A 12,668-nucleotide genomic window follows, 5' to 3' on the forward strand; every position below is an offset into this window, starting at 1 on the left:
GGAGGATATAAATGTGAAATGAAGACAAATTAATTTTTTTTTTATAGATATACAAATATTATACCGTGTTTAAGAGTTTTATAGCCATATTTATTTGTCTATATTTAACTTTAACACAATTCTTTAGTTAAATTTTATGTCATATCAAGCTCCGATAAACAAAATAATTGCAGTGTTAAAAGTAGTTGATTAACCTTTGCATTTACGTAACTAATGAACACAAAGAAGAAAAGCAAAAGTTATTCCCATCATGTCAGGCAGCTAACAAGTAAAGAGTCAATTAATAGAGCATCATAAAATCCAAAGTCAAGAACGTGCTAGCAAATGCATTATTTATATAGTCATTTGCTGTTTTTCCCTGTACATAAAACATTACCCATTACTCTCCTCTGTACCAACAAAAAACAGAGCACCATGGGTACAGAAACAAGTTCAACACTAAAACTTCCCCTGTTTTCAGTAAATTCACAAGAAGATTTAGGGATGTTAACTCCTCTTCATACTTTAGCTTCAATTCCATTTTCTTGGGAAGAAGAACCTGGAAAGCCTCGTCCTTGTACTGACCTTATCCCTTTACCAAATTCCATATGCTTAGAGCCACCTCCTAGGCTTTACATGGAGTTAACCAAAACTTCTTCTCCCACAACTGTTTTTGATGGGCCTTATATTACTAGCAAGCCTAAGTTTTCATCTTTTAGGTTCTTGAGGGATCGACGTCGACAAGGGTCATTTGATAGTACTGCTAGTTCTGAAATAGGGCAACTTAGTGCGTTTGTTGTTGGCAAGAAGAAAGTGGAAAGTAAAAGCTGGTGGCGTCGTAATAAAGGAAAGGATTTAACAGATTGTGTTAGTTTGAATGATGAATGCACTATGAAAATGGCAACACTTAAAAGAAGTGGAAGCTTTTCAGGTCTCTCACAGGCTAAGACTCACATTTGGGTAAGTCTTAATTAACAACTCCACTTATCAATTTACAAATTCATTGCTATTATTAATAGTACTGTATTTATTTTTTGTCCTGGTTCTTTTTTTAAGCTTGATTCATACTCTGCCCTAGAGATAAAATGCAGTGGGTAGAGTATTAGTTAGTCCCGTGACAAGTTATCACTGGAGTAATTTTATCTATCTCATCCCCATACCAAACAATCCCATAAGATTTTCCTATTTTATGGTTCAAATCTATGATTTTTATAGTTATAATAAGTTTATACATAAAATTATGTTCTGCATCGAAAAAAATACTGGATTAAGATGAAATAACTACTTGCAACGCTTCATCCCCCTCATAACTACAAACTTCCTTTTAACACACTGCTATCTTAATAGACTTGCAATATAGTGATAAATTTCATGCCTCTAAGCTAGATCCTATAGGTTGGCCGTCCTATCCCAACTCTTTAAAGGATCAATAGTTTGTTCTTTGACTATCAAATTTTCAATCATTTCTAAAAAAATGGAGTAATTGTTATCAGATATTGTGACTTTTAGCAACTTAGTTTCAAACATTTTATTATTAAAATAAAATTTGAAGAATTGATGACTGAATTCATAAGAATTAATTAAAAATATCTTTTGGTAATGATGGACTAATATGAGAATGAAAACAAAAAAGATAGAGTAATGAGAAAGCTTAATAATTGGGGCAGGTGATGATGTTGAAGAAGACGGCAGTGGGGTTAAAGAAGGGGCCTGCCTAGTTAACTTCACTTTTAGGCAAGAGGGTAGGTATTACACAAAACACAAATATAGCTGTTAGCAATTAGTATCTGTTTTCTTTTCTATCCGTTGTTTTACCAAATTCGCTCTGCATAAGGCCTCATTTAAATGAAAGTGCTCCTACTAATAATTTTTCCATACCTAAGACTCAAACTCAAGATTTTTTATTAAGGAAAAAGCAGCCCATCGATTACATCCATCCATTAGTAGTGTACCCAATTATCTTTGTTCAAAGATAATAGATGGGGTTGAATTGGCAGGTCATGCCCCAAGTTATAGGGCGTCCAATGTCATCGCAGTTAATGGGAAAAAGGGACTTAAGGATATGGGTTGGCTGGCTGATTGGAGTACCTGTTTTTAGTAATGGATTGGGAAATGTGTAGACTTTTCACCATTGCAGTTTTTCTTGCTCTGCTATCATTATCATTCATCAACATTCAGCATTCCCATCCCAACATTTCTCAATCGAAATTAAAGGATGTGTCTTAGCAATTAATAAAGTTGGTGAACATTATGAAAGATCAGACTTTATACTCGGACAATAAATAAGTGGGTGAGTTCTTTAGTTTTGGTAGGCACAATTAGTAAATACATGTACTGATAGAATATGAAATAATACTAACAAGTATCCATCCAGTAGAATATTCGAGATTCATATTCATAATAAATTACGAACCTATCATTCCCATTATTGTTTGGCCTTCATAAGTAGAATTTTGTGTCGTCTTCTATTTTCCATCAGCGTTACTAAACTCAAGTATTGTTCTTGTTGAAATCTTGCAGGCAACAATATACGAGGGTTTCAAGCAGGTAATACCATGGAAGAGCAAAAAATCAAAGAAAGAAGCGCTTATTGACTAAGTTTCAACAATAGCTGTTATGTTTATGAAGTGAAGACTTTATGTTGCTTTCTCTAGTCATTTAAGTACTCCTGGTTAAATACTCAGGAAATATAGAAACAAATGTACCATGTCTCCTGGCTTGAATGTAGCAATCTACTATCATTAGCCTTGAATTTCACCAGAACCTATTGTAAATATTGTGAGATCATTTTCTAGATTACATTTCCATTTATATATCCTTGCATCATCAGGTAAATATTTATGGTTTGCATTTTGGTCATGCCGATGGCATAGCTACACGAGAAGTACCCCACGCCACCCCCGACCTGGAATTTTTTTTTGATTTTCCAACCAACAGATATACTTTGGTAAATACTTCCAAGTCTAACCAACATAAAAAATTGAGTTTCCATCGTGACAAATAAAGAAAAACGCATATGATAGTATGGGTATACTTCAGACAGTGAAGACTTAACCCACCAACAGTCATCTACATTAGTAGCATGTGATCATTTCGGGTTTACTTCAGTTTTATACTGGGTTGCTAAAATCAAAAGAGGAGGCGCTCAGATGAACAAAATTCTTGAGAGAACTAACTAACAAGCAATTCAAACAGAGACAAATTAAAATCATGATAAGCTTCAGATGCATTTAATTAGGTTATAACTGAAGACAATTCGGTATTTGAATCCAAGTAGCACTGGCTCTGTCAAGTGCTTACAAATGAGGAGGGTCTCCCCCCCTTGCACAAAACATTTAAAGTATCCACAAAAAAAGGCCTTATTTTCATTTCTGATCAGGATGAAACAAGAGGGATGGAATAAGCCTACAAGGAGCTGGTTGAAACTAAAACCTCACAAGTATCTTATCCTTGTTTTTTACCAGTCATACCCGCAACCACCTGCACAAAGTAGCAAACTATGTTAATTGAAGAAGAGAACGAAAATCAGCTGAAGATCTTCATTGTCGTACGACATGAACAACTTATAAGCAGTTTGAAAGCATTTCAGTTCAGAAACTAGTTTAGAGTCTTTGGAATGCCACATGCATCCAATTTCCGGAGCTCTATGATATTAACCTTAGAGAGATAACTGGCAATCAGTAGGAAAAAATGAGACAGCGTGAATATATGGATGTTGGTTGATCCGAAAAACAAGAGGCTAAATCTCCTAATTTGCAATTCAAATCTCAACTTAGCGCTTATAACAAAAATCATCAGTTAAATTGGCACAATATGATGCTATAACACACTCGTACAATCTGAGTCAAAGCAATTCACCTACAATAAAAGATAAGTAAAAATGGATGACATTGAATATCCTATTTAGTATACACAAGAATGTGAACTAGCATATTGTAAAGGGACAATTTATGCTTATCCCCAAAAGAATACAGCCTTTATGTATAAGCAAAGATCAAACAAACCAATAAACATATCTACACATGATGAGGAATATGACTAATAAGAGGGAAAAACACAGTTGCATAAACCAGAAAGAACATAAAACAAAGATGGACAATTGCTCACATCGCTTAAAGGAGGTGCCGGAACTTGCTTGGATGATTCAAAAGAGTCCAGAATAGGCCTTACGACCGCAGGAAGGAAGAGGCCTGAAATTACAAGCAATATAAGACAAACTGATTCTCAATCGAAGAGAAAGGCAGATAGGAATAGAAGGTCATTACGTGTCCTCTCAAAAAACAGTATACAAAATGTACTACTTCAGTAGGTAATTGAATGGTCATCATTATACGATGCACAGACTCCAACTTCTTGAGTTGGTAAAAAGAATCACCAAGTCATTAACCAAAGTAATCTTCTCCTGAGCTACTAACACACATTTCTTTTGCAAGAGGGTTTCTCAGCAAGGCTGAGCTAATTGGCTTGTGCCATACAGGAAACTAATCTACTAAGGGTTACTGGGAGGCAATAACAGACAACACCCATGACGCATCTCTGGAAGCACATAAGGGACAAAACACAGAGTTGTCAATGAATCTTACTTGCATGATCAATGGCTAGACAGTTGCAGAGACAGGCTTCTCCAAATTCCTGTTACTAAATTACTGGTTTCAAAACCCAGTGGGACAGATGAATATGTCCATTAGTAGATTATAGTTTTAAAGAAGATATCTCACTTATTGAAATCCCTCTATTAGATCAAATAATAATCTGAAAAAGATCAGCTTTTAAAATCTTAAACTAAATATAATTTAATGAATGTAGATAGACATGTGAAGAAGCTGAGGTTGATAACCTCTGCTCTACCATCATTCCATTTTAGTAAAGGACATCCAGATCTATTATTCCTATACTGTTGATTTCTCTGCTTGATATGCAGATGAGAACATACTTAATGCTAAAAGAAAGAAAATGTACACTCTTCTTTAGGTCTCACTTTGTCACCTCTGTCATAATGCAGCAGGAAAATAACACTAAGAGCCTAAGATGCATATGCCTCAGATATAGCTTTTGCATTCAGGAATTAGGCTGGTCTAAGCATGAAAAGCAATAAGAGGAACCCACTCTCTACAGTCAGCTCACAGATTCTGGGCTCCCATCCTTTACTCACTCCTAAGGAAAAGTCATAAAGACGTCCATACATAAATAGAGACATCTTTTTTTGGGGAAGTGATATCGATGGCATCAATGAGATGAAGATATAGGAAAGATAACAAGTACAAAAGAGAGTTTGCATGCTCTATTACAGTGAGACGTACAAATATATATGTCATATGCGCGCTCACGTGTGTAAAATGCAAGAATAAGGAGTCATCTGGTAGCAGATTCCTGTTTGGGCAACAGATCAACTTGATGCAGGTTATCCTTTTGTAGAAATCATACTCGTGACAATATGTGGAGGTTATTCTTCTCAATTATCTACTTATTTGCTGTACATTCCCTACTATCAGAATAAGAGTCAGGCCAAAACCTTTTATATTCTTTCAATTAGATAAAGAGGCAAATCAGCTGCCACTAGCCCACTGCAAATTCTAATTAACCCACTGGCCACTGCTAACCAAAAACCTACAGCTCAACTGATGAATAAGCAGATTCACTCACAAAAGTCGAACTTGATACTTAGAGCTCACAATGAGGAACAGATACCCTGAAAAGTGTCTTGGACTAATATCCTAGTATGCCTATTTAATCACAAGAAACTGTGTACTCAACGAGCACATTATCCCATTAATCACAATGTTATAAATCTCCGAAAACCTCTATATACCTCCAAAAGAGATCCTCTACATACTGAGACCAATCACTACATTAAAGGTCCACTATATATGCTATGAAGAGCTAATTGTAACCTCAATTATATAAAATAAAATAAAATATTGCCCATGGAAAATTACAATACCCAAATTGAGGATTGCTGAATCAGTGATCACATAAATTTATAGGGAGTTAGCAATCAAGCATTAGTACATTCAGAGAAGCTGGTATCGAAATAATCATTATATGGACAAAAAAAATGTAAGTCCTAGCTGCCGATTTGCAGGGTTTTGTTAGAAAAATATGAACTTTGAAAACATCAGATTTCATAGATTCAACCACAATAGGTCCATCGACGCCGATTCCCATCAATATACAGTTCAAAAATTCTGAATTTATGTGTAAAATTCAATTGTCACAAATGAAAAAACAACAACTTATTTTTAATAAAATCGTAGATTTGGTGATAGCGTAAAGATAGAGAGAGAATCACCGAATCCAGCGATGAGACAAGAGGCAGCTACGACTGGTTCCTGAACCACGAACATTCTCAACTTCCCCATTACAGCCATTTCTTTTCTTCTTCTTCTTCCCGTAAATTTCCTATCACCCAGAAAAGTCTGAAGATGTTGGCTGCTGTGCTGTGTAAGCTACGAGTTTAGCGGGTCGGTTATTTTGAAGAGACCCGGCCCATAACGTTTATCCCAGGCCCATGTATTTGTACCTGGTTATAGAATACAAAGAATAAGAGGAATTTTTTTTATAGTTTGGACCATAATTAATTAGTAGTTTATCTAATTACAATTCATAGCAATAATTTTAGAAAATTGAGAGGCAAGCGAGATAGGGGAGAAAGGTGAATAGGTAGATAATTGACTTGCAGCTGATATTGGTAGCTTGCCTCTTCCTCTCTCCCAATCTTGCACACAAATACGCATACCCCGATGTAAAAAAAAGAATCCCTTAAAACTATTTTTACTTGAGCAATTATACCCTAGGTTTGTTTTTTGGCACAAAAATATGTTAGTCAAGTGGAGAAGACATGTCCACTAACGTACTCCACATTAGACGTAAATTAGCATAAAATAACACTTCGTTTGCATAGTTGGAAATCCAGGTTGAAAAAGAAAATCTTAATAACAATATATCAGAATTTGTGTACTAATCAAACTAATAATCTCATTCACAATATAACACAATTAAACTTTTTAAAAATAATAGTAATAATCAACAACTCTAAGAAATCCATTAATCATGACAATACAAAAGAGTCTATAGAAACCATAATTTTGGTGAGGAAAAAACACGATTCTGCCTAAAATATATACATGCTTGCTTGTCTTCAAGTACAAACTGAGGGAAAGCTCAGTATTTAATTTCAATTTAAGTACTAAAAGCTGAGACCAAAGTAAATGGAGAAATGATCATCATCATACAACTAACATACATAGACACAACCACTCAGTCAACTCCCCTGTAAACCAATCTTTACAAAACTACTATTAACAGGAAAATTGGATACAATCTACACAGCTCAGAACGTCGGTACCATCCACCCGACTGTCCACCCAAGAAGCAAACCTGCACCAACAAGACCCAAACCTAATGCAAAAACAACTGCATATCTGCTCAAGTCATACTTGGGACGGCCACGTTTGGCTCGTTTCACCCTAGCAGACGACTTCTGCGGTCTCTTAGTTTTCTGGGGCACCCTTGGTAACATGGTCGACATTGGCTGTTTTTTGTTGTTTTTAATCTGGAAGTAGAAGTTCTCTAGTTGCAGTAGCTGGAACCATTGCTTGTAGGCAAAAAGTTGTGATGCTTGTCTAAAGACCAGCTGAACAACGTGCTCCTTCTCCGCAAAGGCTTGCTTTGCCGCATTCTCAGCTTCCCTAGCACGCGTTTGAGAATGACGAAGTGCTTTTAGTAGTTGGGCCTTGCTTTCATCATCTCCAGATGTGTTCATTTCAGGCACAACCTTTTGGCTAGGGGTGTCACTGTTCTTCAAACTATGTACAAGTAAAAAGTTCTTAAGCACCTCAAACATGCTCTATAGAGTATAGACACACTAAAGAAATACTACTCGAAATCAATCTAGAAACGTTGAAACGCGAAAAGTGGCTATTAGAGTATATGCCATTCACTTGGAGGAGTAGATGACATTGTTATCTCATAAAAGATCACTTGTTCCGATGACATAAAACTGCTAACATGTTGCATGCACCAGATTGCAGCTAATTGACAACATAACAAATCAATATTACTATCATGGAACAAATGAACATCTGAAGAGCTGCAAAATCTGGAGAGAAGTGTCAAGTTACCAAAAGAGTAATGCAAGAGAATTAACAGTTCTCATGTTCATTGCATTTGATGTATGAGACAGTTATCAATGACAGCATAAGAAAATAACACACTTAAATAAATAAAATTATATCATTGTTTTCTTGAGTTATTGAACCTGAAAGTGAAAACACATGCTACTAGGTTTTGCACTTGAGTTCATAGATTAAGACCCAGTTCCTCTAAATGACTGCACTTTGACCCAAACCGACCAAGCAAGATAAAACAACTATGAAATCATATAGGTGCGATCCATTTCATATAAGTTGTGCAATTCAACATGGAAAAAGGGCAGTTTTGTCAACAAAGTGCAAAGAAAACCTTGCATGGAAGTCTAAACTATCAAGATAAGCATATGTACACTAACATCAAATTACATTCTAAGCCGAGAAGAATGCTAGAGACGCAGATATGGACCACAAAGTTCGAACACTCAGCCTCATATATATAGATGCTAGATTGCTAGTAATTGTATGTATGTGCAGTAGAGCTTTTTTCCATATTGGTAGAATAATTGTGAGTATAAGAACGATATATAGTACATTAAGCAGTGACGGAAGCTAGTCCTACGCAATACCTTGATGACTTGCAAGTGTGAAGCTGCAACTTCCCTTCAGCATCTAACTGTGACGGGCGTTCAAAAGAAAGATTGCCACGTTTATAAATATTCGTATTCTGCTGGCGCATACTTCCAGCTTTCGAACCCGTAGAAGAAGCATAAATCTTACTGTCAACATCCACGTCGCGGTCTTGTTTAACAAAATTATTCTGAGGCTGGGGAAGATCACAATTCTCCATAAAATCATGTGATCTCTGTGCAACCAATAAAGCAAGTTCCTCTGTGTCTGCAGTTCGCCACCATGGTTCTGTTTTCTCAACACCAATCCAGGGATATTCTGTATCAAATGAAAGCTCATCTATCTGCTTTCCGACTGTGAGATCAACCAGACCTTTCTTACTTGCTTCATTGGGATACCCTGTGTCCTCGAGGTTAGGACTATCCTTGGAAATCTCAGTAAACACATCTGTCAGTTCTTTGCTTCCAACTCCCAAGTCATTGTTTACATAGCTTGCAGATCTTGTAACCTGAGAATCTAGAGATCCACCTACAGTAAATTTATCCATACAACTACTATCTGCTTCATTCTGATCACACAACTTGTTATATTTAGGGATTGAATCTAAATCTGGTCCAATATTCTCCATCTCTGCTTCAATAGAATCTACCAGTTCACTCACTAAGCCTTTTTGATACCCATAATTAGGTTGAAGATGCAGCCACCATCTTGAATTAGGGGATAAATCACAATATGAAGAGTTCCTGTCAAAAGGCATGAAGTATGTGCCAGAAGGATTTTGTGCATCGGCACCATTTGCAGGTCCAGCATCAACCTGTTTTGCTGAGGGTGATGCTGATGAGCAGCATGCCAACTTTGGAGCTCGTTTGGCATCTTCCTGGACCAAACATCGATTAACTGCTCTTTGCCAAGCAGTTCTTGCTTCTGCCACAGCCATTACTAGCTCATTCTTCTGCACATTTTGCTGTCACAGAAAAATCCATCAGACACTGAGTTCATCAAGATTCATGCATCACTCTCGAGGACAAACATATAAATATGAACAGTATTTGACAAATAGATGAAACCTGATTTGCAGGAACAAAACTCAACATAGAAACTAGTTCTTTAAAGAGGGGAGAGAGGGGGGGGGGGGATGAAAATGCATGATGACAAGCAATGGCGGGGTTGAGATTTTCTATAAGGGGATTCACCATATAAAGAAGTACCGAAGACTAAGGGGTGTCAATGACTCCCCTTGGACAAAGGCAAGAACCTTTCTATCACATCTGACCATCTCCTCTTGCAATGATCCAATCCCAATTCATCGTTTACCCCCACAAAATAAATCTTTTGGTTAAAAAGTACTCCTATGCCACTTAAACTAAAAATACGCAAAGAAGAAAGTAACATGTGAAGCTCTGACGAGAGGGAGTTGCTCGGATGGTAAGCACCCCTCACTTCCAACCTGAAGGTTGCAAGTTCGAGTCACCAAGGGAGCAAAAAGGGGTGGGAGCTCCTAGGGAGGGTAAAAAAAAAACATGTGAAGCTCTCATTGCAGATTTAAAAAAGTACTTTGTATCTCAAGCTCTCCAGATGATAATATGTACAAAATGAGAATAAATTCAATCAAACAACTCAGATGAATGAAGAATCTACTGCCTGTTATATTCCTATCTTTTCTACAGAACATATTCTGGAACAGAGAAATAACAATGAAAATAGTTGCCGAAAGACAGCCAAAAAGATACAATGGTAAATTTGTGCATGCATTAATTAGGTAACCTCACCACTACGACAGTCTAAATCTGCCACCAAATATTATAAAATCCAGTGGTTTTTGAAGAGAGCCAAGCCCCCCTCACATACCAAAAAATCCTCAAAACAGAACCAAAAGAACCCAACTACAAGGCCTAAAGTACCATTCAAGATGTTTGAAAACAGATCCCAAATTTACCCCAAACTCCAGTTCTGAATATTCGGGAAGAATCTTTTTTTTTTTCGTCCTTCCAAAGAAAAAAAAAAAATCCAACCACAACTTACTTATTAAAAGTCCTACTCCAGGGAATCTCCCCTGGAAATAGTTTACCAGTCTTAGCATAGTAAATACACCAAAAAAGAGAATTTCACACCATCACATGCACAGTCAACACCACCAAATTAGCAAAAGATTAAATCCAAAATTTGCCCCCATTAAAATAACTCATACTAGTAGATATCAGAGAAAACTACAGATTTCTCTCTATCACAATTCACAAAGAACTAAACTAAGCTTGCATAATCAAGAACCACAAAGATCAAATTTTTATAAGCAATCTTGATTCCCCAAACCCATATAAATCCTTACACACTCATCATCATCATCAGCAGCAGCATATACTGATAAAGCTGAGATTTTTACTCCACCCCAAACCTCCACTCCTTACAAACATGGAAGATAGCAAAAAATGAAGTAAAAAAAGACAAGAAAATAATTTAATAATACCAAGAAAATCACCAAAAACTTGAAAACTCAAACATGTTCATTAAAATAAACAATTACCTATGAACATCAACAGAAAAGTCAAGAGAAAAAATTAACCTCAAAACAGTGGACATAGGGGGAAAATTAAATGGATATACAAGAGGGGTTTATAATCTGGACGAAATGTTTTTCCTTTTTTGTTCAAAGGACACAATTTTCAGAAACAAGTGACCCACCACCCCTCAGCGCCAGCAGTTTCAGCATCCCTTTTTTTTTCACAGTTAACTTGTATCATCCCACCATTTGTCTGTCGGTTTTTGTTTACAGTTTGCACATTAAACGGTGTCGTTCTATGAGCTTTTTGTTTGCATAAATCACCTACACTATTTCTAGCTTATGTACACAATTTGTTTTGTTTGTTATGTGCAGCTTTAAGATAAAGACTTGTGGTTAAACATAACTACAAGTCATGTTTTGCTCTCATTTTATCACCAATTATACTTTAAGAAGTTACATTTGAAGCAAAGAGAAAACCCATATTTGGGTATAAAGGCAAGTAAAGTATGATATTAATGATTATATAACGGGTTGTTTTTGGGTCTACATCTAGTAAAATTATAATTTACCTAATAATATGTATTAGTACTATCTTGATTTTAACATAGTTTAATTCGATACGATCACACAAATTGAAAATATATATTTTATACAATATGTGTGATGATAAAGCTTTTAAATATCTATTAAAAGTGATGAAATGCAAAGTATTGTCAAATATAATTTTTTTGAAATGAACTAATAAAGAGATAGTGTTATATTTGTGGAAGGAAAGAATATATTATATATAATTTTATAATTAGGAAAAAAAGCAATAGTATTAATTATAGAAAGTATGTTGCTGACTGGATGAATAGATAAGTAGAAGATTATGATAGGGAATGGTGGGTCCAAGAAGTGATGACTAAAGGGACCAGGTTGTCTAATAATTGGGATCTACTAATTTTTTTTCCTTTTTAGTACTATCACTATATATATATTTGGCTTTAATTTGCAGGGCATTGGTGGAATTATTTTTTGCTTAGAGATATTTTTAGGATTATGATAATTTACCTACACATATACATATAATATTATTGAAAATGACTCTACAAAGGGATCTCACGTTACAAGCAATCTGTTATTTTCAAATGTGGGGTTTTCTTTTCAAAGAAAGAGAATTGTAGAAGAATGATCTCTTCATGACCAAAGAAGCAATTTTTTCTTCTTTACTTCTTTCCTCTTTGATCATAGGTTACGACTAATTTAAATTTATATTATCTAAAAATTATTAACAAAGAAAAAGAATTTAAATTTTTTCTTTTTTCTTTGTTAGAATTGAATTTAAAAATCTCTAATTAAGAAATTTAATCATGATTTAAATCAGGTTGATCTGAAATAGAAATTTTATTAAACATATATTTTGAATCTCAATAAGTTATACGCTTGTACTTTTTCCTGTAAAAGACTTTCTCAATTCTTATAATTTTACC

The 12,668-nt window shown here is 35.4% G+C and overlaps 3 protein-coding genes across 3 annotated transcripts; 1 reads left to right on the plus strand and 2 right to left on the minus strand.

The window, feature by feature from the left end:
- Nucleotides 1–236: 236 nt before the first annotated feature.
- LOC125815304 (uncharacterized protein At4g00950-like) lies at nt 237–2,806 on the plus strand. Its single transcript, XM_049494747.1, has 2 exons — nt 237–939; nt 2,500–2,806. The coding sequence occupies exons 1-2, from the start codon at nt 325–327 to the stop codon at nt 2,575–2,577; spliced, it is 693 nt and encodes a 230-aa protein (XP_049350704.1). The 5' UTR covers nt 237–324; the 3' UTR covers nt 2,578–2,806.
- A 375-nt stretch (nt 2,807–3,181) lies between these two features.
- LOC125815319 (uncharacterized) lies at nt 3,182–6,411 on the minus strand. Its single transcript, XM_049494763.1, has 3 exons — nt 6,269–6,411; nt 4,087–4,169; nt 3,182–3,459 (listed from the first exon to the last, which is right to left on the minus strand). Exons 1-3 carry the CDS (start codon nt 6,345–6,347, stop codon nt 3,424–3,426), a joined length of 198 nt encoding a protein of 65 aa, XP_049350720.1. The 5' UTR covers nt 6,348–6,411; the 3' UTR covers nt 3,182–3,423.
- A 656-nt stretch (nt 6,412–7,067) lies between these two features.
- Nucleotides 7,068–11,266, minus strand: LOC125815283 (uncharacterized). Its single transcript, XM_049494725.1, has 3 exons — nt 11,257–11,266; nt 8,696–9,660; nt 7,068–7,784 (listed from the first exon to the last, which is right to left on the minus strand). The coding sequence occupies exons 2-3, from the start codon at nt 9,631–9,633 to the stop codon at nt 7,310–7,312; spliced, it is 1,413 nt and encodes a 470-aa protein (XP_049350682.1). The 5' UTR covers nt 9,634–9,660; nt 11,257–11,266; the 3' UTR covers nt 7,068–7,309.
- Nucleotides 11,267–12,668: the final 1,402 nt, after the last annotated feature.

The sequence above is a fragment of the Solanum verrucosum genome, unplaced genomic scaffold, assembly GCF_900185275.1.
Source record: "Solanum verrucosum unplaced genomic scaffold, falcon-dt-bn FXZP01000261.1, whole genome shotgun sequence".
In the NCBI taxonomy this organism is placed as follows: Eukaryota; Viridiplantae; Streptophyta; class Magnoliopsida; order Solanales; family Solanaceae; genus Solanum; species Solanum verrucosum.

Excerpts from the sequence above, each read along its gene's own strand:
- LOC125815319 (XM_049494763.1), bottom strand. The coding sequence starts at position 6,347 with ATGGCTGTAATGGGGAAGTTGAGAATGTTCGTGGTTCAGGAACCAGTC. Across the intron at positions 4,170-6,268 it reads TTGTCTCATCGCTGGATTCG|GCCTCTTCCTTCCTGCGGTC; the intron begins GTGATTCTCTCT and ends TTGTAATTTCAG. Across the intron at positions 3,460-4,086 it reads CGGCACCTCCTTTAAGCGAT|GTGGTTGCGGGTATGACTGG; the intron begins GTGAGCAATTGT and ends TACTTTGTGCAG.
- LOC125815304 (XM_049494747.1), top strand. The coding sequence starts at position 325 with ATGCATTATTTATATAGTCATTTGCTGTTTTTCCCTGTACATAAAACA. Across the intron at positions 940-2,499 it reads AGGCTAAGACTCACATTTGG|GCAACAATATACGAGGGTTT; the intron begins GTAAGTCTTAAT and ends GAAATCTTGCAG.
- LOC125815283 (XM_049494725.1), bottom strand. The coding sequence starts at position 9,633 with ATGGCTGTGGCAGAAGCAAGAACTGCTTGGCAAAGAGCAGTTAATCGA. Across the intron at positions 7,785-8,695 it reads CACACTTGCAAGTCATCAAG|TTTGAAGAACAGTGACACCC; the intron begins GTATTGCGTAGG and ends ACTTGTACATAG.